This window comes from Vulpes vulpes, chromosome 3, assembly GCF_048418805.1.
Source record: "Vulpes vulpes isolate BD-2025 chromosome 3, VulVul3, whole genome shotgun sequence".
NCBI classification, from domain to species: Eukaryota; Metazoa; Chordata; class Mammalia; order Carnivora; family Canidae; genus Vulpes; species Vulpes vulpes.
Window position 1 is genome coordinate 118,101,455 of NC_132782.1, and position 25,364 is coordinate 118,126,818.

The 25,364-nt window shown below is 40.8% G+C and overlaps 1 protein-coding gene across 2 annotated transcripts in view; it reads right to left on the minus strand.

Moving 5' to 3' along the window:
- EEIG2 (EEIG family member 2) overlaps nt 1-25,364 on the minus strand; it is an 84,850-nt gene that overhangs the window by 17,347 nt on the left and 42,139 nt on the right. For both annotated transcript variants that reach the window (XM_025996326.2, XM_072754460.1), the window contains 3 exons: nt 14,613-14,642; nt 11,026-11,142; nt 7,609-7,655 (listed from right to left, as the gene is read on the minus strand). In XM_025996326.2, coding sequence (XP_025852111.2) covers nt 7,609-7,655; nt 11,026-11,142; nt 14,613-14,642 — 194 coding nt within the window. The remainder of the gene's footprint in view (nt 1-7,608; nt 7,656-11,025; nt 11,143-14,612; nt 14,643-25,364) is intronic.

Genomic DNA, 25,364 nt, shown 5'->3' on the forward strand with positions numbered 1-25,364 from the left:
GATCGAATCCCACATTGGGCTCCCGGTGCATGGAGCCTGCTTCTCCCTCTGCCTGTGTCTCTGCCTCTCTCTCTCTGTGACTATCATTAAAAATGAAAATAAAAATATTTTTTTTTTAAATTTTTATTTATTTATGATAGTCACACACAGAGAGAGAGAGAGAGAGGCAGAGACACAGGCAGAGGGAGAAGCAGGCTCCATGCACCGGGAGCCCAATGTGGGATTCGATCCCGGGTCTCCAGGATCGCGCCCTGGGCCAAAGACAAGCGCCAAACCGCTGCGCCACCCAGGGATCCCTGAAAATAAAAATATTAAAAAAAAATAAGACATCCCTAACCTTTTGAGGTTGATAGTCTATAAAAAACAAACAAACAAACAAACAACCACACATCTTGCAGCACCTGGGTGGCTCAGTGGTTGAGCATCTGCCTTTGGCTCAGGTTGTGATCCTGAGGTCCTGGGATCAAGTTCTCCATCGGACTCCCTCTGCCTCTCTCTGTCTCTCATGAATAAATAAACTTAAAAAAAAAAAACAAAAACCACATCTTCCTAGAGACTATTCCTGGGTGACCTGAGATAAAATAGGAAGGTGGCTGAAGAGATCATGAAGCTGACCTACTACTGCAATCCTTTTTTTGTTTCTGTTATTCTATATTTATTGAAATTCAAAACAAACCAGCAAAGTACTGCCAAAACAGAGATAACTAAAATAAACTAGAAAAGTGTTTCCAAAATAAAGATGACCAAAAATTAGTTAGCCTGAGTATATTAGTTCTCTCTTATTGCTGTAACACATCACCACAAACTTAGAGAACTTAACACAAATTTATTATCTTACATTTCTGTAGGTTAGAGGTCTGACATAGGTTCTACTGGAGTAAAATCAAGGTGTTGGAAGGACCACATTTCTTCCTGGAGGTTTTAGGAGAGAACCTGTTCCTGTCTTTTACGACTTCCGGAGACCACCTACATTCCTTGGCTCATGGCTCCTTCTTCCATCTTCAAAGCTAGAAAGGTTGCATCTCTCTCTGACTGTTCTGTATTTCACATTTCTCTCTGACTCTGACACTCTTCCAATTACCTTTTCCCTTGGATTATACCTCTTCCCTTTAAGGACGCTTGGGATGGTATTGGGCCCATCTGGAAAACCCAGAATAATCTCCCTATTTTTAGGTCAGCAGATTAGTACCTTAATTCCACTTGCCACCTTATTTTCCTTTGCCATTTAACCCAACATATTCACAGGTCCTGGGGATTAGGAGGTAGATATCTTTGTGGTAAGGGGTGCAGGTGGGTGGGTGGACGTTAAATGCTACTCTAATGCCACACATTAAATACATCACAGTTTAATAATTTCATGATAGTTCAATTGTCATTCAGTTGCCTTAATCTACAGACTTTATCTTTTTAATCTTTATAAAACATTAAACCAGGTGAAACAGTAACAAAAAAATGTAAAGCAATACAAAATTGTACATTACAATTGGTTACACAGATTCTCTCATATTTTTCTTATTCATCATCTCTTCTCAGCCTCCACTAATTACTTCTGTTTGGTCTTTGTTTTGTTTTTAATATTTTATTTATTCATGAGAGACACAGGCAGAGGGAGAAGCAGGCTCCCTGTGGAGAGCCCGATGCAGGATTCAATCCCGGGGATCACAACCTGAGCTGAAGGCAGACACTCAACCGCTGAGCCACCTGGGGGGTCCCTCTGTTTGGTCTTTGTACTTTATGACCATAAGAGTCTCCTAGCTAGTCCACCTCTCTCTACCCATGCTACTGTCACTGTGCTCTTTCTGAAGTGTGCACATGAACACGTTACTCTCTGATTTAAAACACTTCAATAGCTCCTTCCAGATAAAGTTCAAACTCCTTAGAATGGTAATACAAGGGATCCCTGGGTGGCGCAGCGATTTGGCGCCTGCCTTTGGCCCCAGGGCGCGATCCTGGAGACCTGGGATCGATTCCCACGTCGGGCTCCCGGTGCATGGAGCCTGCTTCTCCCTCTGCCTGTGTCTCTGCCTCTCTTTCTCTCTCTGTGACTATCATAAAAAAAAAAAAAAAAAAAAAAAAAAAGAATGGTAATACAAGGCCCTTTGCAGTCTGGTCTTGGCAACCTCTTAAATTACCAAAGGCTGGATTTTTAAATAATGTAAAACGATAGTGGAACCCTCCCCCAGCCCCACCCCACATTTGTATTCCATAAGAAAAAGTAATATGCAAAACAAATACACTTGGAGAGTGTATTTTATCATGGATGGTGACTCATGCCCACCTGTCCTGTTTTTAATGCCAGGTACTTTGTTTTTCCTTTTACAGGTGGCCTCATTTTCTTTTTTAAGATTTTATTTATTCATGAGAGACACAGAGCGAGAGGGAGAGAGAGGCAGAGACACCGGTAGAGGGAGAAGCAGGCTCCATGCAGGGAGTCGATCCCGGGTCTTTAGGATCACGTGGGACTCGATCCCTGGTCTTCAGGATCACGCCCCGGGCTGAAGGTGGCGATAAACCGCTGAGAGGTGGCCTGATTATAGTATCTCCATCCCTCGACCTCTTTGACCTGTTTTCTAACCTTCAGAGCTCCCAGTCTGTGGCTTCTTTCCTTTCTCCCCCCATCAGTCTCCCTCTGGCTCCACTCTTTCCTGTCCAGCCTGACTTCAGGGCCACACCCCTTTTAGCAATTGACCTTCAGTTTGGTACACCTTGTTCTGCAGGTTCAAAAAATTTAAAGAACCCCAATCTTTGATAGATGTTAGCCTTAAAAAAAAATTATTTATTCATGAGAGACACAGAGAGAGAGGCAGAGACATAGGCAGAGGGAAAAGCAGGCTCCTCGCAGGGAGCCTGATGCAGGAATCAGTTCCAGAACCCCTGGATCATGACCTGAGCTGAAGGCAGACGCTCAACACGGAGCCACCCAGGTACCCCAAATTTTAGCCTTCTTCATTAACTGCTCAAATACTGGGGCAACTAAGCATTATGGAGAAAATTCATTAACCGTGGGGACTGATACCAAGGCAGACTTACAATTTAAAATCTTAGCTGGGGGCGCCTGCGTGGCTCATTCTGTTAAGCGACAGCCTTTGGCTCAGCTCACCATCCTGGGGTCCTGGGATGGAGCCCTGCATGGGCCTCCCTGCTCAGCGGGGGAGCCTGCTTCTCCCTCTGCCCCTCCCCCCCACTCGTGCTCTTTCTCTCTCTCACTCTCTCGCAAAAACAAATAAATAAAAACCTTAAAACAAAATCATAATAAAAAAATAAAATCTTAGCTGGGCCTTGAAAGCTCTAAGTCTCCCTAGACAACTCAGTCGGGTCTAATAAATAATCACTCAGTACTCATTACCCCTTTTTGTTCTGAAAATGTATTTGTATCCCTTATCAGAAAGTGTTTAATATAGCTGAATTACACAATGAAAGAGATGGGATTTCAACTTCACAGTGATGTTTAGAGTATGTGAAAAATGACCTAAATGACAATGTATTCATGTCCTGTAACAATGCCACAAACTCATGCAAGCCATTTTCTTTTCCTGGAGTGTCTTTACCTGCCTCTTCTGCTGCATAATTTCCTATTCATCCTCTAAAAATTAGTTCAGTGTCACTCCCTCAGTGAAGACTTATCCTGGCTTTCAAGAAAAAGTAGTCCTCTATGCCTCGATAGCATCATGTTCTGTGTCCATCTCCCACATTATTAGTGAATCCTTCAGAGCAGGGGCTTGTTTTACTTAATTTGGTAAATGTTAGCACATAGTAGACAATGCACGAATCTTGGGACCTTGGACAAATTAGTACCTTAACCTCTGAGCCTCAAGGTCCTCACTTAAAAAACATGGATAATGCATCACAGTTGTTTCGAGAATTAAACTGGGATTTAATAGTCATTAAATCATTTTGACAAATAGTTAATTTCCTTCCTTCTAGAATCTGAATGCTCCAGAGCCCTTGCTGCTCAAGAGGATTACATCATCCCCAGATCTGCTTTACCATCAAATTGTCAGGTGCCAGGGTAGCATATAATTTCTCTCTCGAACTATCCTTTTTCTTTATTAGCACTAGTGGTTGGGCTTTCTTTTCTGCCAGTTTCATTCTTTTACAACAGTTAGTGGATATTTGATGAGTTGCAGAGAACTACAAAACGGAGTTTAGGGCGGGTAGTTAGAGGCTGACTGACCAGCTGTCTTATCCATAAATACAGGCCCTAAGGTATGAAATTTGTCTTTCAGAAAAATAATTACAAATAATTACAAATCACGTACAGATCCTCTGCTCATAAAATATCAAAACTAGAGTTTTAAAGCTGAGAATGCTAACAACCTGCTGTCTTCTCGTTAGTTTCTACAGTAGGTTTTTAAAAACTTTACATCATGAAAAATTCAAAGACAGACAAAAGCAGAGAGAATAGTAGAATGAAGCTTCCCAACATCTAGGTCTTATGGACAAATAGTTGTGTTAGTCAATTGCTTTGTGCTTTAGCTCCTCATCTGTAAGATGAGAACTTGGATTTTATGATACTTTTAAAACTGGCTTTGTGAAGGTCCCTTAGAGAGTTTAGGGGTAGTAAAGTACTGTATCTTTTTGCTCCTCAACAGAAAAATGTTACATACCAGGATTTATAATATTCTAGGAAAAATAAAGTCACTGGACTAGAAAACTTTCAACATTCTTTTCAGCTCTAAAGTACTGTGATTTTACCTTTCTGATATATACTGAAATGTAATCTAATAAAAATAATTTACCTTTTTATATCAGATGTTTAAACACTTTCCTATTCAGTCCATACTCAGCAAACACATGGAAATGTTAGAGCTGCCCTTTTTGTACTGATGTGTACGATTTCAGATGTTCAGAGAAAAGAGACAATAAATATTGGGGGTTTGGTTCTCTTGAAAAATACTTTCAGGTATCCTGGGATTAGGTAAGATCTGTTTATTCTAATGAGTTATAAACATCATTTTCTATAAATATAAACTCTAGACTGTCAGAATTACATTCCTGGAGATAATACAGAACATAAAATGATCTATTTTTGAAACTCTCATACAGAGAGTTTCTGCCTCTCTGTATGTCTCTCATGAAGAAATAAATAAAATCTTAAAATTATTTTAGGGTGAAAAGAGAGCATGGGGGAAGGGGCAGAGGAGAGATAATCTCAAGGAGACTCCTTGCTAAACACAGTACCTCATGCAGGGCTTGATCTCATGACCCTGAGATCATGACCCAAGACGAAATCAAGAGTCAGACACTCAACCCACTGAGCCACCCAGGCAGCCCTGCACATTACTATTAAAAACATGAATTTGGGGACCTGGGTGGCTCAGTCAGTTAAGTGACTGCCTTTGGCTCAGGGTCCTGGGATTAAGTCCCATGTTGGACTCTGCTCAGTGGGGAGTCTGCTTTTCCCTTTGCCCCTCACCCCAGCTCATGCTTGTTCTCTTTCTCTCTCTCTTGCAAAAATAAATAAAAATCTCTAAAAAAACAAACAAACAAAAACCTATGAAGTTGATGCATAGGGAAATAATTAAGGTTTTCTTTTCTAAATGCATTTTCTCAGATATTTAAATAATATATAATTGACTTTCTTTTTTAATTAAGTGTCTTCAGGATTGCTAATGAGCAATCCTATTGCCTCTTCCCATTCAGTTCACTCTTCTATGCTCTGAGAGGACTTTTACACATCTTTCCTCAAACCCCCACCTCCCATCTTTCCCATTCCCACTCTTCAGTGATCTTGTTTCCTATTTCACTGAGAAATCAGGAGCAATTTGAAGATAGCTTCTATAGGCTCCCACTTTTCACATACCTGCATCTGAAGCCATATTCTTTGCCTTCATTCCTCTCAACAATCCAAGGACACTGTCTAGCAACTGTCCTTTTTCTCTTCTGACCCACATTTCTCCTTCTCTACTGAACCATTCATATCAGTATACAAATATGCTGTATTCTCTCCCATCTTAAAAAAACCCCAAAGACTTGACCTTGACCCATTTCCTCTTTTTATTTGTAACTCCATTCTGTTCCTTTTTTTTGCAACAAAATTCCTCATAAGAATTGTTTATACTGTCTCCAATTTTTCTCCTCCCAAGCCCTCTTTAACCCACCCCAATAAGGCTGCAGGCTCAAAGCATTCTACCAAAGTGCTTGTTGAAGGCACCAACGGTCTCTGTATTGCAGATCCAGAGGTCAATTCTCTATCCTCATCTGCCATGATCCACTTCCGTGGTGTGGGACAGAGCCAATTACACTCTCCTTCTTGAAACACATCTATCACTTGGTTTTCAGGGCAGTCCTCTCCTTTGGTTCCTCCCTCCTCTCACAGTTGCTCCTTTGCTGGTTCTTCCTTGTCTCCCCAATCTCCAGCACCCTGGAGAGTCCCACTCCTTTATTTATACTTACTCCCTCTATGTCATATAATCAAATCTCATGGCTTTAACTACTGTGTGCTGATGATGTCATGATTTCCAAATCTGTATCTCTAGCCTGGCCCTCCCCATTGACCTCTGTAGTGCTATATCCAACTGCCTACTTGATGTGCCTGGTTGGATGTTTAATAGGGATCTCCAACAGAGCATGTCCAACACCCAAGTTCCCAACCTCTAACCTATTCCTTTTAGAGGCTTTCTCATTTCAATAAATGAGTTACTCAGGCCCCAAACTTTGGACTACTCAAATAGCCTCCTAATTCATCTATCTGTTTCTGCCCTTGCTCCCACTGTTGTTCTTACAAATTGTCTATTCTCTATCCAGCAGCCATAAGTCAGATAATTTTATTCCCCTGCTTGAAACCCTCCAGTGGCTTTTTATTTTACTAAGTTATAAGTGGCCTAGGAGACTCTTTATCATCTGATCTCATCTCCTATCCCCCTCTTGCTTATTCTTTCTGTTCTAGACATACTGGTCTCCTGGCAGCTCCTTGGACATGCCAAACACACTCCTCCCTTCAGGCCTTTGCTCCTGTTTCCTCTACCTCAAATGCTCTTTCCTCAAATGCCTGCATGGCTTCCCACCCCCATCAAGTCTCTGCTCAAATACCATCTCTGCCAAGGAAGACTTTCTTGACTACTCTATAAGACAGCAACCCTTCTCCCCACTACGTCCACCTACACTGCATTATTTTTCTCCAAAGCACTCACTGCCATCTTTAAATTATACATTTATTTATTAGTTTGTTGTTTGTTTTCCTCTTAAGAATATATGCTCCAAGAGGTCAGAGACTCGGTCTATTTTTTCACTGCTGTTTCTTTAGTGTCCATAACAGGGCCTTACACATGGTAAGGCATGTAACAGGTTATTTGTTGAAGAAATGACTAAGTCCACCAAAGTCAAATTAAAAAATTTAATTTGTATTGTTTCACCCAAAACTTGAAGATGATGAAGATGATGATGAAGATTATTTAAGATCTAGCTTAAATAATTTAAGAGTGTGGGTGGCTCATTTAGTAAAAGCTTAATAGTAATTTCTATGTGGGTCAGGTCAGTATCTTAGGAAAAGAACCATCCCTTCACTGGTTAACAACAAAATATGAATGTAAAAATTTAAACAAAAAAATCACTATCATATTTTCAGATATTTCAGATAAATAATTCATTTACTGAGCATCAACTTACGTTTTAAAACATGGGTCACCAGACATCAGCTGCATACTGATCAAAACCTGGGTATTAGAGAAAGAAATATGATTATAAAACTTCCCTTGAGACAAGAAGCCATGTTCTGCTAATCCATGCATCCTCTACAGAACCTAGACCAGTATTTCCTATTTAGAGATTATTAAATAAAACAATTGCTGAATTGGGTTACATCCAGTATTAAATTGCTGCTTTATACAGACACAGATTAAAAACCATTTTTTAACATTCAAACTTTGTAATGGCAAAAATCGGAGTGGGAAACATGGACATGGAGAGCAAGTGTTGTACTAGGGACAGCCCTGTGGGCGCATGCTGCCCTAGTCTCGGTTCTGTCTTTCCTCCAGGTTTCCTGTGGTGCTTGCTTAAGTGTCTGGAATGTTTCTCTCCACCTTGCCATGCTGACGCTTGACGGGGTGCCTGCGGTGGCCTGTGAGAGCACAACACTTCTGGTTTTTGCTCCAGCTTTAGAATTTGAAGCTTTGCTAATGCTTTCTGAAATGCTACTGTTCTCTAGCTGCTGACTGTCTCTTAAGACTCAGCCATAGGATCTTGTTATGTTCTTTAGGGACAAATAATGATAATAGTAGTAATGATAACATTAGCAGCATTCGTGATTTGAGAATTAATTATGTGTCAGGCATAAGCTAAATGCTTTATACTGCATGATTTTATTCAGTGTTCAAAATTCTTATCAGGGACTGATCCTTTCCTTTTAAGCTCAGGAGATTAAGTGATATTTTCAAGATCAGGGAGCTATAAAGGGCAGAGCAGAGATTGGAAACTAGGACTGCATAATACTGAGACTCATGGTCTCTATGAAGAAGAGAGTATATTTATAATGTGCATATTTTCTACCTAGTGGTTGACTTGTAAACTTTAGAGCCTCAGTTCTTTATGCTAGTGCCTCCACTACTGTTTTTTTTCTCTTTGAGTGCTACACTTACTAAATGTGTGACCTGGGCCTGCTATGCTGGCATCCTTAACCCCTCCGCTTTCACAGAACTCCACAGTCTGGTTTTCCACTACATCAAAATGTACTCTTGAATATCCTGAATGTCTCAGAAGGGATGGAGATGGCACATGCAGCTTTTAAGAAATTGTGTGGGAAAGCAGAACAGAGAGTGGGATAGTGGCTGGAGGAGGACAGAAGTGGTTTTGTTTTAAATACAGTAGATGTGAGTGGTGTGTGGAGATGTGAGGAGAAAAAGGTATAAAATAGAGTATCCGAGAAACTGGGAAAGGATGCTTACAAAGGAAGTATAGTTGCTAGATGGTGGTGAGCAAGACTGTAGCAACAGCAACTGGATGGTTGTGTGATCTCTAACAATGTTCAGCAACTAGGATGCAGTCCCAAAGAGGGCGGTTGAGTTTGAATGGGGTCAGGGATTTGCCAGGGGAGACCAATGAGGGAGATGGGTGAAGGAGCAAGGAGTATTTTTAAGCATAGGAGAATCATGGATTCTGGAATCTAAGCTGGATAAAGAGGGAAATAGAAGCAAGTGGAGGCTGGTAGAGAGTGAGAGAGCAGTAAGGTGAAGGATAGCTAAGCCAGTAGCAGAGCAAGACAACTGGAAACATAAGAGTATACTGTAGCAGAGGGAAACTCAGCTGGTGAAGTTTCTAGAGGTAAAAAAGTCTAGAGTGTGGCTATGGGGGAGGAATTGAGATGAATAAAAGGAAACAGTTGTTGGAGAAGGGTAGTTTAAGGAAAGGAGAGGCCTCAGGCACATAAAAGATCACCCAGAGGGGGAGAATACATAGAGAAGGCAGTCTACAAGGACAGATCACCTACCACATGGTGAAGTCACCAAAACATGATGACAGAAGGTCTGGAAAGAGAAACTGTGAGCCAGAAGCTACGTCATCAATGAGCAGGAGAGAGAGGTAACTAGATGGACAGGCGATAACAGAGCTCAGGCCGGGAGAGAATGTGAGAGCAGAATGGTGTGATCTATAAAAGAGTAAGTTATGGGGCTCCTGGGTGGCTCAGTTGGTTGAGTGTCCAATTCTTGGTTTCAGCTCAGGTCATGATCTCAGGGTTGTGAGACTGAGTACCGTGTTGGCCTCTGTGCTCAGTGGGGGTATGCTTGAGGTTCTCTCTCTCTCTCTCTCTCTCCATTCTGTACCTGCCCCTGCTCATGCATGCATGTGTGACCACTCTTACTCTTTAAAATAAATAAATAAATCTAAAAAAAAAAAGTTTGTTGTAGGACCATGTGGGAGAGATGGTGTGAAAAGATCAAAGGGGGGCCAGAAAGAAACTACTCCAGGAGTTGGCCCTAAGGAGTGGGGTGAGGATGGGGGAGTCTGAAATTAGAAAGTCATTTCGATTTCCAATGAAAATACTATAATTCAGAGAAGGATTACCAGTCTTCTTGCACTGCAAATATGAAGAAACTGAATTTAGCGGCTTGTTTGGGGTCAGTCTAAGAATGAACAGTGCAGTCTCTTCCTCTCAGTGTGGTGCTTGGACAGCATGGAAACATGGAAACAACTGCTGACCACACAGCAGAAGGTACACATTCTGGTCTCTGCTCTGCCACTGATGACTTTAGTCAGACACTTCATTGAGTCTCAGGTGCTTCATTTATTCTAAATGGAGAGAATCCACCCCATCTATCCAACACTGTTAATGTCACACAGGTATATGTAAGTGCTCTGAAATTTTTTGTTATATTTACTGAAAACAAAGTCTAGAAAGTATAGGTATAGGGTAATTCTTTGCTCCACTAACTTCTGACCATCCAGTTTTTATTCTGAATTATTTTTCTTTCTTATCATTAGATAACTTACCATCATGGGGTAACCTGACTAAAATACAGCAAAAGGTCTGTCCAGTGAGTCTTACTAGGTAAAAGGCACTTATATTTTTTCAACTGGTCTCATTTACTACCCCCAGCAACTCTGAAGTGTATGTTCTTTCTGTCACCCCCGGAACAGGAATCTGCTGATGGTCCTTGGAAACAACAGGGCGGATGCCTAAAGTGAGCTCCAGTGTCACTTTGCTAGTTACAGGAGAGCCCAGTGACTTTTCTGCGCCCCCCACAGCTGCTTGGGAAGTCACTTTTTGAGAGCGATAAATGTTTCTAAGGTGTTCACTCATCATGTTCCTTCCTCTCAATGAGCCCTTGCTGTAGCAATTCTAGGTACTATTCCCTGAATGTTCACAGCCCCAGAAACACCTTAGGATCGCGAAGGCGAACCTCTGTTCCCTTTCACTGCTCCTGTGACTTGGGTAGCTTCCACCCCTAGATGGTGAGTGTGTATTTCAGTGGCTTGGTCAGTCTATGATCTCAGGACTGATTCCCATCTTGCCCTTGACTGGATATACCTTTGCTTATATACAGGCAGAGATTCTCATTCGTTGACATGTAAATCTCAAAACGTGCTTACTTTAAGAATGGAATTATCCTGCCTTGTATTTTTGGTATCATAGCCTTCCAGTAAGCAGCGGCGGGTGGTATTTCCTGATCCAGCAAACTCTGCCAGGTTCAGATCTGCAAAGCCCAGCTATGAAAGGAAAGGGAATCATATTAATAGAATATCTACTAGGCTTCCATCATATTCTCCTTAAAATGAACATTCGATCCATGTTCTAAACAAGTTCTCTCAAACTTCAGTCATCTGCAGTTTTGGCCATCTGAACAAGATCTGCTCTACTGGTTGCTTATTTCATGTCTTTAGATGGGCTTGTTTCTTTGTAAAAATTTATTACCTATTCTATTCTTGTCTTAAGCAATGCAATCCCTGAAATCAGATTTGATGTGCTAAATATATATATTTTTCTGTACATATTGAAATACAGAACTGTTGAAATAAAAATAATGCTTATCAAACAATTAAAATCATTGCAAGTAGCAGTGGTACTCACCCCACACAGTGGGAGGAAATAACAGCAGACCAATCATGGTCATTTGCAAATTCATAAAGCACACTGATCAGACTTTCTTCTCCCTATTCTGGTTCTGGCTCCTTTCCCAGTTAACCATTGGTGACTGCAGACAGTTGCAGGTTATTAAACTCTTACTTTCCATGCAAGAAATAGAATGATTTAAGTGCATCACGTGTTTTTCTTTGGTATAAGGCTGTTCTCCTTCACCACCTTCCACATTTGCCCTGCTGATTACACTTAAGCTAAAACTCTCATTATGAAACCTTCTCCCTGTCCCCAAAGCTGTGCCCCACAGCCACCCTCTACCCTGCTCTCCAAAAGTTCAGCTCAAACCTGTTCTTCCCTCTCGTTACTACCCAGGTTCAGTCCCCATTTTCTCCAGCTACCAAAAATTGCCCTGTAGTCTTTCCTGCGATGTTATTCAACCCTTATTTCTCACTTCCGAGTGGTACAAGAAATATGATTTGTTTTTTTTTACAAACTAAGTCTGTTCCATTTTACATGCCTAAATGCATATGGAGTCTTTTATTAAAAACAACAAAGAATGTTTTAAGTTTGCAATTAAGCATATGTCCCTGAATACCTAATAAAAAGTATTAACCATTTCTCAAACACTGCTATAATATTAAGCTGCCTGTTTTAAGATTTTAAAACACATAAACACATACTGGGCACGTAAGAATGACATACAAAATGAAGATTTTAACTACAGGCTGGAGCATTATTTTAGTAGCTTTTAACTGATACAAAAAGAATGAAAAATAAAACTTACAGGCCAGTTGAAGGGCCATGATTCCTAAATACAATAATAAGTCAGAACATATTAGGCCACAGTGACATCTACCTAATTTTCACATGGCTCCTCTGGCCTTACTGCCTTTTAGGGGTCCAACAGATCAGAAGAAAAGTCTGGATGTATCCAGGGAAAAGCCACATCCCAATGAGCCTGTGAAGATTCATGTGGCTGTTTGATCACACATCATCTGAAGGCCCTATTTCATGCATTACCCATTCCCTTTAAACCTCTAGCATACCTCCTTTTCATCCAAACTCTCTGCTGATGCTTCCTAATTCACTCAGAAGATAAAAGCAATCAAAAGAGCACTTAACTTCCACAAGCTCTTATTGTCAGCCACACCTATTCATCTGCCTGCAGCTATACCTTGAGTACTATAAATGAACTGGCTACGCTCCAATCTGACCAGCCACTCCCCTCCCTCCTGCCTACTCAAGTTTGTTGCTTCAGGAATTCCTCGGTCTCTTCTGCATTCTAGATTCCCTTCTCTATGGAGCCATTCCCATTAGCTCACAAACATGCTAGAGTTTTCACCATCTTAAAGAACAAAAGATCTTGTCTTTTGCCTCCCCACCATCATTCAATGTTCTGATACTCCTTATTAGCAGAGCCCTGATTTTATTTTTATTTATTTTTTATTTTTAAAAGATTTTATTTATTTATTCATTAGAGACACAGAGAGAGAGGCGGAGACACAGGCAGAGGGAGAAGCAGGCTCCATGCAGGAGCCCGACGCGGGACTCGATCCCAGGACCCCAGGATCACGCCCTGGGGCAAAGGCAGGCGCCAAACCACTGAGCCACCCAGGGATCCCAGAGCCCCGATTTTATTCAAATGTCCATCCTTAGCTCATCCATGTGCAAAAGGAAAGTAACCCGACCTCTAGCTCATTGTTAAATTGTGATTAGTCTAAGCTAGCCATGCAATCCATTTCTATTGCCCATGACTGGTTTAGAAGTGGGCATATCATTCAGTTGTGGCCAATGAAAAGGTATGAGGAAATCCTGAGGGCTGACTAGGAAAAGCTTTCTCAAACAAAGACACACATGGAGAAGCAGTTGGGTTTTGTCATATGTGAACGTGTGGACTAAAACTCAAACCATCTGGTGACAATGAGAAGAGCTAGCCAAGAACAAAGTCATCACACAGAGAATGGAAAAATGAAAAGAGAAAAGTAACATGGGTTCTTGATGACATCCTTCAGTAAGTGGATTAACTAATCCTGGAGCAGCTCTACCTTACATCGGCAGCTCTGTGTCATATCTACTTGCTTTGTGAAATTAAACAAACAAAAAAAGTATCTCTAAGTGAAGAGGATATTCTGTTACTTGTAGCAAAGACCACCTGACACTGCAATCAAGTCGTTTTAAGGAGTTACATACTTTTTTTTTTAAGATTTTATTTATTTATTCATGAGAGACACAGAAAGAGAGGCAGAGACACAGGCAGAGGGAGAAGCAGGCTCCCCGGGGGTAACCCAATGGGGGACTCAATCCCAGGACTCTGGGATCATGCCCTGAGCCAAAGGCAGACACTCAACCACTAAGCCACCCAGGCGCCCCGGAAGTTAGGTAGACTTGATGGTTAAACTAGTGTCCTGGCTCAGGCGACTGAACTGATAGAGATACTATCAGAGACTGAAAATAAAAGAGGAGACTGTGCATTTCTGGCAGTATTACTAATTACTTCTATTTGGCAAAAAGGTGAGCATACTCATTAGAAATTCCACATAGCTAGTAAAAGTAAAGGATAGTAGTGGTCATATATTACACAGCGCTAAGTGCGCACAGAGGAGAGGTCCTATTCCACTGGGGGGTGGGGGGAATGGGATTGGTAATACTTCCCAGGGGAGACCAAATGAACAGATGCGATTGCTTAATGGAAACCAGAGATCATCTTCTAGCAGGGAAGCTGAAATATAAGAATAACATCCCCTAATCAGCTTTTAGAAAAAATGTGCTTATAATTTATTGCTGGATCCAACTGTTCAATCTCCAAGTTGTTTATTTAAAAACAGCCAACTTGGGGCACGTGGGTGGCTCAGTTAGTTAAACCTCTGACTCTTGATTTCAGCTCAGGTCGCTAGGGTCCTGGGATCGGGTGCTCGGCAGGCAGTCTGCTTGTCCCTTTCCTTCTGCTCCTCCCCCCACTTGCACTCTCTAAAATAAATAAATAAAATCTTAAAAAATAAAAACACCCACTTGAATAGCAATTAGAAGAGCAAACTATTTGATTTAAAGCTTATTTAGTGAGCGATATAAGTTCCAAAAGAGTTAAAGAACATCTACTTACCTTTGCATAAGCTTTTCCACCTTTCAGTTCCTGCCAAAGATAAAAAACACTGTAAGACTATCATATAATTAAAGATTTAAAATTAAACATATGTCAAATAATTCTGAAGTAGATATTTACATATTTACATGCTGGTAAATACTGATAGTAAATTTATAATAATCTTAAATTCAATTATTTGGCTATCCCACCCCTATCCCCCAAATTATCAGAATTTTAATTTAGAATTTAACTTAAATCTGAAAAAGGTAAATGGTAAGAAGACAAGCTAATTTTTCTGATGAAGAAATTGCCAAAAAGTGTCCTAGACATATTGTAAAGAAATTAAATCACTTAAGAAGTGTAAAATTGCCTATTTACTTAGCAAGTACATGAATGACATTGTAGAAAGATTTTAAGCGTTGAAACCCCTACCCTAGAGACGACTGTTACCAATTTTTAGGAACAGTCCAAAAAATGCTATGTGTGTGTGTGTATTTCCCCCTTTACTCAAATGTACCATACTACACACACTGTTCTACGTATTTTTCTACTTTATATATGTATCAATATAATAGCGTCCATGTTAATATATAGATACATAAATACATATAATATTGATGCATGTTAGTATAATAAAATCCCTCTTCATTAATGCAAACAAGACTGGCAAAAGTGAAAAATAATAAATATATAGCGATCTTAACATTTTATTTTATTTGAAATATATAACTGTACACTAATTTGCCAAATCTCTGGATTTAGGACACCACACAGTTGTGAGAATTAAGTGTAAAACACTCAGAACAAAGCCCAGCCTACAGTGTACTCTGTATGTGTGCCTGCCACATTATAATTAGGGTCAAAATCTCCTCTCCCTACCCACTTAAAAAAAAATTGGTCTTAGGTGTACAACACAGTGATTTGACAATTCTAAACATTATGCAATGTTCATCATGGTAAGTGAAGTCACCATCTGTCACCGTACAATGCTATTACAATATTAGTAACTATATTCTCTATGCTGCACTTTTCATCTCTGTGACTTATTTTATAACTGGAAGTTTGTACCTCTTAATCCCCTTCACCTATATTGACCATCCCCTCATCCCCCTCCCCTCTGGTAACCACCAGTTTGTTCTCTGTACTTATGATTCTGTTTCTGATTGTTCATTCGTTTTGTTTTTTAGATTCCACATATAAGTGAAATCAAGTGATATTTGTCTTTCTCTGACATTTCACTTAGCACAATACCCTGTAGGTCCATCCAAGGAGCAAGAGCCCCCTTGACCATCAGCCTCAGCAAGAGCAAGAAGAGAGAGGCCCTCACCTGCTGGGGAGTCCTTGTCCCAATGTCCAATTGGCATTGTCAAAAATGGCAAGAGTTCACTCTTTTTTATACCATTTCCATCTTTAAAGTGGTGAATTTAGGGGTCCCTGGGTGGCTCAGTGGTTGAGCATCTGCCTTTGGCTCAGGGTGTGATCCTGGGGTCCTGAGATTGAGTTCTACATTGGGTTCTCTACAGGGAGCCTGCTTCTCTCTCTGCCTGTGTCTCTGCCTCTCATGAATAAATAAAATCTTTTATTTTATATTTTAAAGATTTTATTTATTTATTCATGAGAGACACAGAGAAAGAGAGAGAGGCAGAGACACAGGCAGAGGGAGAAGCAGGCTCCATGCAGGGAGCCCGACGTGGGACTTTATCCCGGGACTCCAGAATCACGCCCTGGGCCAAAGGCAGGCACTTAACCGCTGAGCCACCCAGGGATCCCCAAATAAAATCTTTAAAAAAAATAAAGTGGTGAATTTAAGCTCTCAGCTTCTCCCTGTTTGATAGTCAGCCACATTTTATAGTTCAGTACCAGCCCTGTCCCTGAGACACAATGGTAAAAGTCAGAGTAAATGGATTTGGCCTTATTGGGCACCTGGTCACCAGGGCTACTTTTACAGCCCGCAGAGTGAATATTGTCACCATCAGTGACTCCTTCATTGACCTCAACTACATGGTCAACATGTTCTGGTATAATTCTACCCACAGCAAATTAAATGGCACAGTGAAGGCTGAGAACAGGAAACTTGTCATCAATGGAAAGTCTATCTCCATCTTCCAGGAGCAAGATCCTGCCAATATCAAATGGGGTGATGCTGAGTATGTTGTGGAGTTAACTGGAGTCTTTACCATGGAGAAGGCTGGGGTTCACTTGAAGGGTGGGGTGCCAAAAGGGTCATCGTCTCTGCCCCTTCTGCTGATGCCTCCATGTTTGTGATGGGCATGAACCATGAGAAGTATGATAATTCCCTCAAGATTGTCAGCAATGCCTCCTGCACTACCAACTGCTTGGCCCCTCTGGCCAAGGTCATCCTTGACAACTTTGGCACCATGGAGGGACTCATGATTCATGACTCCATGCCATCACTGCCAGCCAGAACACTGTGATGGCCAAGGGTTTGGTCAGAACATCATACTTGCTTTTACTGGTGCTGCGAAAGCTGTAGGCTAGGTCATCCTTGAGCTGAATGGGAAGCTCATTGGCATAGCCTTCTGTGTCTCTACCCTTAATGTGTCAGTCATGGATCTGACCTGCTGCCTGCAGAAAGATGCCAAATACAATGACATCAAGAAGGTGGGGAAGCAGGCATTGGAGGGTCCCCTCAAGGGCATCTTGGGCTACAGTGCAACTGTCTCCTGCAACTTTAACAGTGACTCCCACTCTTTTACCTTTGATGCCTCCATTGCTCTCCAAGACCACTTTGTCAAGCTCATTTTCTGGTATGACAATGAATTTGGCTACAGCAACCTTATGGTCTACATGGCTTCCAAGGAGCAAGAGCCCCCTTGACCATCAGCCTCAGCAAGAGCAAGAAGAGAGAGGCCCTCACCTGCTGGGGAGTCCTTGTCCCAACTAATTCCCCAATACACTGAGAATCTCCTGACCTCTACACAGTTTCCATCCTAGACCTTGTGAAGAAGGGGAAGGACCAGGCTTTTGTCCTCATTTTCCCTTTGTAATGGCTCTTTAGATGACCAATAATATCCATTTTTGTTAAAGCCCAAAGGCTGTCTCCATCTTACTTAACCCTCCAACAGCATCTTACAGGCTTGGCTGCTCCACCTCCTTTCCTAGATCTTTTTCTTTTCTAACCTTCCATGGTGCTGTAATTGCCTGGTTTTACTCCTGCCCCACTGGCTGCTCCTTCTTACTCTCATTTGACATTTTCTACCTCCCCCCTTTTTTTTCTTTTTCTTTTTTATCTATTGGAGAGACAGAGAGAAAGAAAGCATGCACACAAGTGGGGGGAGAAGCAGAGGGAGAGGGAAAGCAGTTTTCCTGCTGAGCATGGGGCTCAATCACAGGACCCTGAGATCATGACCTGAACTGAAGGCAGATGCTTAACCAACTGAGCTACCCAGGTGCCCCTAGTTATATACTCTTAAGTATGAGGGAATAGTTGAGGACCACCAGAAAACTTCCAATATGATAGATGGAGACCAAATTAATAGCAAAAAGCAGCTGAGAGGAAGAAAAGGCTATTCAGGAAGAAGAAAACTTCAGAAATATATTGGTTTTTGTTTTGTTTTTAAAGAGGAAGAGAGGGGCAGAGAGGGAATCTTATGCAGGCTCCATGCTCAGCACACAGCCTAAAACAGGGCTCGATCTCATGACCCTGAGATCATGACCTGAGCTGAAATCAAGAGTCGGTCGCTTAACTGAGTCACCCAGGTGCCCTCTAAAAATGTATTGTTAATATCTTCATAGGGACAAGAAATCTATGAAGCAAGGCTATGACACCACAATGAAGAAACATTTGAAAAACAAGAGAAAACTCCAGAAAAGTAAAAACAGAATATGGCTGGAAGATAGATTTGAAGAGTTCTCCAATAAGGTGCAAAAAGATGGAAAACAGATGAAAAACAGGAGAGCAAAATAGATGCTAACAGGATTCTTATACCAAGTTTGGGTTTGAGCACACATCAGAAGCTGATGTAGGGGAGTTAGCAGAAGGTAAATAATAGGAACCTGCTCACATCTGAACAAAAGAAAATAAAACTTGGGCAGCTGTACAGGCCGAGAATGGAGGCAGAGGTACTGGTTATGCAGTTCTTGCACTAATGAGGAGAAATGAGAGCCTGTTGTAATGACAAAGGGGGGATCTACTCCCGTATTCAACTTCTGCAGAGAGAATGCTAGTTGTACTCCAACCATCCATTCCCCTGCTCTTCAAAGTAGTAGACACCTGTTTTAGGTGGCCATCTAGCTATGTAAAATAATGACAATTTTCCTCTTTTTAAAAGTTTTTTTAAAATTTAAATTCAACTTAAATACACTGTATTATTAATTTCAGAGGTAGAATTCAGTGACTCATCAGTTATGTACAATATCCAGTACTCATTACTTCAAGTGTCTTCCTTAATGAGCATCACTCAGTTACCCCATCCCCTCATCCACTTCCCCTCTAGCAACCCTCAGTTTGTTCCTTATAGTTAAGAGTCTTTTATGGTTTGCCTCCCTCCCTGATGTCATTTTATTTAATTTTTCCTTCCCTTCCCCTATGTTCATCTGTTTCGTTTCTTAAATTCTACATGAGTGAAATTATATGGTATTATGACATTTTCTACCTCCCTTTTGTGTCATGGCAGTGTGACTAAGATCTGGCCAAAAGGATGTAAGAACTGACACACACGAATTCTTGCTCCTCTCCTGCTAACAGTAATTTATACTACCTTGAGTGTTAGAGTGATCCAGGATTTGGTTCAGGGCCTCTTGTCTTCTCTATCTACACTTTTCTCCATTCAGTTCTGTTGCCTTTTTTTTGGATTTCATTTATTTATTCATGAGAGACACACAGAGAGGCAGAGACATAGGCAGAGGGAGAAGCAGGCTCCTCATGGGGAGCCTGATGTGGGACTCCATCCCAGAACCTGAATATCATGCCCTGAGCCAAAGGTAGCTGCTCAACCACCGAGCCACCCAGGTGTCTTTTTTTTTTTTTTTTTTTTTTGAGAGAGAGAGAGAGAGAGAGAGAGAGAGAGAGAGACTGTGAACAGGGGGAAGAGCAGAGAGAGAGAGAGAGAGAGAGAGAATTTTTTCTTTTTTGAGAGAGAATTCTAAGCAGGCTCCACTCTCAGTGCAGAGCCCTATGTGGGGGTTGATCTCACAACCCTGAGATCATGACCTGCACTGAAACAAGAGTTGGACACATAAGCAACTGAGCCACCCAAGTGTCCTAACTCTGTAGCTTTAAATAAAAACTGTATGCTGGTAACTCTCATGTCTCTGTCTCTAGTCTGGCTTCTGACCCTGAGTGCAGACCAGTATCTTTAAATGACTACTAGACATTCCTACTTGGTATCTCATAGAAACCTTCAAGTTGACATGGCCAAAATGGGCCTGCTGATCTCTGCTTACCAGTCCTCAAAATTATTTCACTCTGAACTTTTGCCATTTCAATAAATAGCACAATTATCAACCGATATGCTCAGGCAAAGGTCTAAGAGTTATCTTTAATTCTCTTCCCCTCATTTACATCAAATCCATTAGTGGGGGGCGACCTCCAGAAATACATCCTAAATTATACTGCTTCTGTGGTTATAGTTCCACGCTGATACAAGCTTTCCTCACCTGAACCATCCCCTCCACCTATGTGGGCTATCTGCATGCAGCGGCAAAAGTGATCTTAGAAGATCCTATCTTTCCTTAGTAAAATCCTCAAATGGATTCCAATTATAATTAGCATAAAATCCAAAGTCATTACTGTGTCTTTTAAGGCCTTATCCTGATCTAGTGCCTCCATCTCATCTCACCAAGAGCTTTCCCTCTCTCTGTTTTCCATATTCCATCCAGGCTGGTCTTCTGTTATTTAAACATGACAGATTTGTTGTTTATCCTAAATAGGGTTTATAATATTTTTGAATCTGTGGCTTGGTATTTTTTTCATCAGTTTTAGAAGAGTCTCAGCCACAATCTCGTTCTCCCCCTTCTAGGGCTCCAATTACAGATATGTTGTATCTTTATGCCGTTTCCCATGTCTTATGCTCTTTTTTGTGTTTTCTACTTTTTTCCTGTGATTTTGTCTGGATACTTTCTTTTGTCTTACTTTCCAGTTTATTGAATCTCTCTTTAGTTTTGGTAAACCTGCTGTTAAATCCATGTGTTGAGATTTATTTTTATCTCTTTAGCTTTATTCATTTTTTAAATTTTTAAAAAATATTTTATTTTTTTAAGTCATCTCTATACCAAAGATGGGGCTCAAACTCACAACCTGAGATCCAGAGTTGCATGTTCTACTGACTGAGCCAGCCAGATGCCCCTCAACTATTTAGTTTTAATTTTAGTTATTTTCTCAGTTCTAGAATTTTTTTTTTTTTAAGATTTTATGTATTTATTCACGAGAGATACAGAGAGAGAAGCAGAGATGAAGCAGGCTCCATGCAGGGAGCCCAATGCGGGACTCTATCCCAGGACCCCAGGATCACTGCTCCAAACGAAGGCAGACGCTCAGCCACTGAACCACTCAGGCATCCCTCAGTTCTAGAATTCAATTTGCTTTTTGCTTTATAGTTTCTACTTCTCTAATAAAATTTCCCATATTGTTCACTCATTATAGTTACCATAAAACTTTATCTCTGATCTCCCCAAAACTTGTATCTTCCATGACTCTGTTCTTATCTACTTTCCTTTCGATTTTTGGTCATGCAGTCAAGTCTCTTGGTGTGCTTGGTAATTTTTGTGCGTGATAACTTGAAGTAATTTGAGGCTTAGAGTACCATTATTTTTCTTTACAGAAAATACACATTTGCTTCTGGCAAGTTTTAAAAGGGGCAGATACCTTCCTCTAAGCAGGGGTTAAGCTGATTAGAAGCTGAGTTTCAATCTTTATACAGGCTGATCTCTATCCACTACATTCCTTCTAGGTTGAAACTCTTAGGAAGTCCCAATGAAAAGTCTGGGATGTTTCCCAAGGCCCTTCATGCTGATGGGTGCTGGACTCCAGTTCTCCCTTTAGTCCTATAAAACTGCTGGGATCTCAGCTAGCTTCCTTGCCTCTCAGCCCCTGCTTTTAGCTCAGCTTCTTCTTCTTCTTCTTTTAAAGATTTTACTTATTTACTAATGAAAGACAGAGAGAGAGAGAGGCAGAGACATAGGCAGAGGGAAAAGCAGGCTCCCTTCAAGGAGCCAGATGTGGGACTCGATCTCAGGACATCATGACCCAAGCCAAAGGCAGATGCTCAACCACTGAGCCACCCAGATGTCCTAGCTCAGCTTCTTAACCACTGCTTGCAATTTAGCAAATGATTTGAGGGAAAAAGCAATGCCAAATATCAGGTTCAGCTCTTTACACTTCCCTTGTATATGATTCTAAGCTTAAGTCTTTACTACCTTGGTGGCTTCTGATGCCTTCAATCAGCTGTTTTTAATATTTTGTCTAACTTTTCTATTGTTCTCAGAGGGAGAGGTGGTCTTTAATAAACTGGTCCATTAATGTCAGAAGTATAAATCTCCAGGTTTATTATAATCCTAGGGCTTGTTATGGATTACATTGTACATTTCTCTCCTCTGACCTCCCAAGATATTTTGAAGTCCTAACCCCTAGTACTTCAGAATGTGACCTTATTTGGAAATACATAGGTAATCTAGGTAAGAATGAGGTTCTAATCCAATATGACTGGTGCTCTCATGAAAAAAACAAAGGAGATGTGAACACAGACACACACAGAGGGAAGATCAGTAACTGGAGTGATGCATCTACAAGCCAAGGAATGCCTGAAGCTACCAAAAGTCAGGAGAAAGGCATGAACAGTTTCTGGAGCCTTTAGAGCATGGCCCTGCTGACACCTTGATTTTGACTTCTGACCTCCAGAACTATAAGACAATAACATCTGTGTTGTTTTAAGCCACCCAGTTTGTGGTACTTTGATATAGCACCTCTAGGAAACTAACACAGGGCCTTTTTACTTTCAGGTATGGGATGGTTATGTGCAACTTACTGGGTCATGGGGTGCCCAGATATATGGTTAAACACTACTTCTGGCTATGTCTGTGAGGGCGTTTCTGGATGAGATTAACCTTTTTAATCAGTCAACTGAGGAAAGCAGATTGCTTTCCTCAGTGTGGGTGGGCATCATCCAATCTGTTGAGGGCTTGAATAGAAGAAACAGGCTGAGAAAGGTTAAATTCTCTCTCTTTACCTCACTGTTTGAATTGGGACATTGGTTTTCTCCTGCTTTCAGACTAGGACTTATACCATCAGCACTACTAATTAACTCCGGCTTTGACTTGCACTTACACCACTGGTTTCCTGGTTCTCAGGACTTTGGACACAGACTGGATCCACACCACCAGTATTCTAAGGTCTCCAGCTTGCAGATGGCAGATTGTGGGAGTTCTTGGCCTCCACAACTGTGTATGCCACTTCCTTATAACAAATCTATTTCTCTCTATATAGCTATGTCTCTACTCTATATTGATTCTGTTTCACTGGAGAACCTTGCCTAAAACAAGGTCCTACTCCTTTAGGATAGTCTTTTCCTAGGTTTTTACATGGGTGCCTCCTCTTCAAATGCTACCTTTCAGAGAAGTCTCCACTGGCCCCTCCCCCTAATTTTCTAAGATGATTTCCTCTCCCTGAGTTATTCTCTATTATCTCATTGTATTTCATATACAACACTTACAACATCCACTTATTTGGTTACATGGTTAGTCTGTCTTTCCTTCCACTCTTCCTCCCAGCTCCAATCAGAAAGCAGAGTCCTTGAGGGCAGGAGCCCAATTCCAGTTCACCACTGTCCTTTCAGTGCCTAGAATAGTACCTGGCAGTTTGTAGGAACTCACCTATTTGTTGACAGGTGATGGACTGCTTCCCTGTGTCCTAGGCAACAGAGTGTATTATCAAACTTTTTGATCTTTGTTAAATTTATAGGTAAAAAAATGGTGCCTTATTTGTAGTTTTAATATACATGAGTGAGACTGAGTAATTTTTTATAGATTTCAAAGCTATTTATATTTTCCATTTTGTAAAATATATATTCTGTCCCCTGCCTATTTTTCTAAAGGGTTATTTATCTTTTCTTCTTGATTTATTTGAAGGAGCTCTTTCTATATCAAAGAAATTAGTCCTCTGACATGATGTGCAAATGTTTTCTCTTAATTTATAGCTTTGCTTAAGGTATTTTTTTGCAATGTAGAAGACGTTTATATAGAGGAGTTTTCTAATTTTTCTTTTTGGGTTCTCACTTTTATTCTCATGTGGCCTTTTCTCTTTTCTCATTGGTTGAAAGATACCAAGATTGGAGTAATTCTCTTGGATCTAAAAATGTGTACCATATGGTGAAGATGGCAGAGCTGCTCTCCCAGCCCTGGACCCCTGGGCTATTACCCAAGAGAGACAGAAACTCTTATCATGTTTAAGTCATTGCATATTTGGGTATCTGCTTCAGCAGCTTATTGTACATGCCCGAATACACCGAACCTCACAACCTGAGGAAATGGATTATTTCACATGAACTAGTCCTACCTTAAATTACAAAAAATTAGTTTTTTGGTAATAGACTCTGAGGATTTTTTTTTTTTAATTTATTCATGAGAGACACACACAGAGAGAGGCAGAGACACAGGCAGAGGGAGACGCAGGCTCTATGCCAGGAGCCCGATGTGGGACTTGATCCCGGGTCTCCAGGATCACACCCTGGGCTGAAGGTGGTGCTAAACCACTGACACCCAGGCGTCCCGACTCTGAGCTTCTTATTATCGGCAGTTAGCTTTACTCTAAACTAGTATTATAATGTTATTTATATACATACATACATATATGTATATATTATTATTATTTTTTAAAGATTTTATTTATTTATTCATGAGAGAGATGCACACACAGAAGCAGAGACACAGGCAGAGGGAGAAGCAGGCTCCATGTCGGAATCAGGCCCTGGGCTGAAGGTGGCGCTAAACCGCTGAGCCATCTGGGCTGCCCATATATATATATATATATATTTTTTATTTTTTAATTTATTTTTTATTTATTATTTATTTATTTTTATATATATATATATTTTTTAAATTAAAATTCAAAGACTGACTTATCATCTTACAAAAATCATGACTAGAATTCCATTTATAAAAGTTTCAATATAAGAGCTACAGCAGCAATTAAAACAAAAAGAGAAGAAGGTAGGATGCTTTACTTGTATCTCAGTTAATGCTTACAAATTCTGGAGAAAGCAATTATCATAACCATAGTTTGGGTGGAAAAATTGATTTTTTAGAAAGCCAGGAGAGAACTACCTAACGTCTCACAGTTAGAAAGCGCGTATCTGGGACTCCAGCTCAGGTCACTACAATGACACATACACTTTCACTGCATTGTACTTAAGGGAAGCTTTGATGCAATTATTGCTGCTCCAAGTTAGACTTTTTTCTTTCTCTCTTTCTTATTTTAAAAAATTTATTTATGAGAGACACAGAGAGGCAGAGGCATAGGCAGAGGGAGAAGCAGGTTGCCTGCAGGGAGCCTGATCTGAGACTTGACGCCAGGACCCCAGGATCATGACCTGAGCTGAAAGTAGACACTCAACCACTTAGACACCCAGGTGCCCCCAAGTTAGACCGTTCTAAAGGTCTGCAATCATTAAAGGCTTAAAACCTATAAAATGTTTATATGTATTTATGCTATATCTTAACTGAGTAGATTAAGCAATGTAAGAATTTAAAACATAGCCACATACAACATGGTGCTATCTGCTCACTCAAAAAGCAAAGAAAATTAAAAATACAACT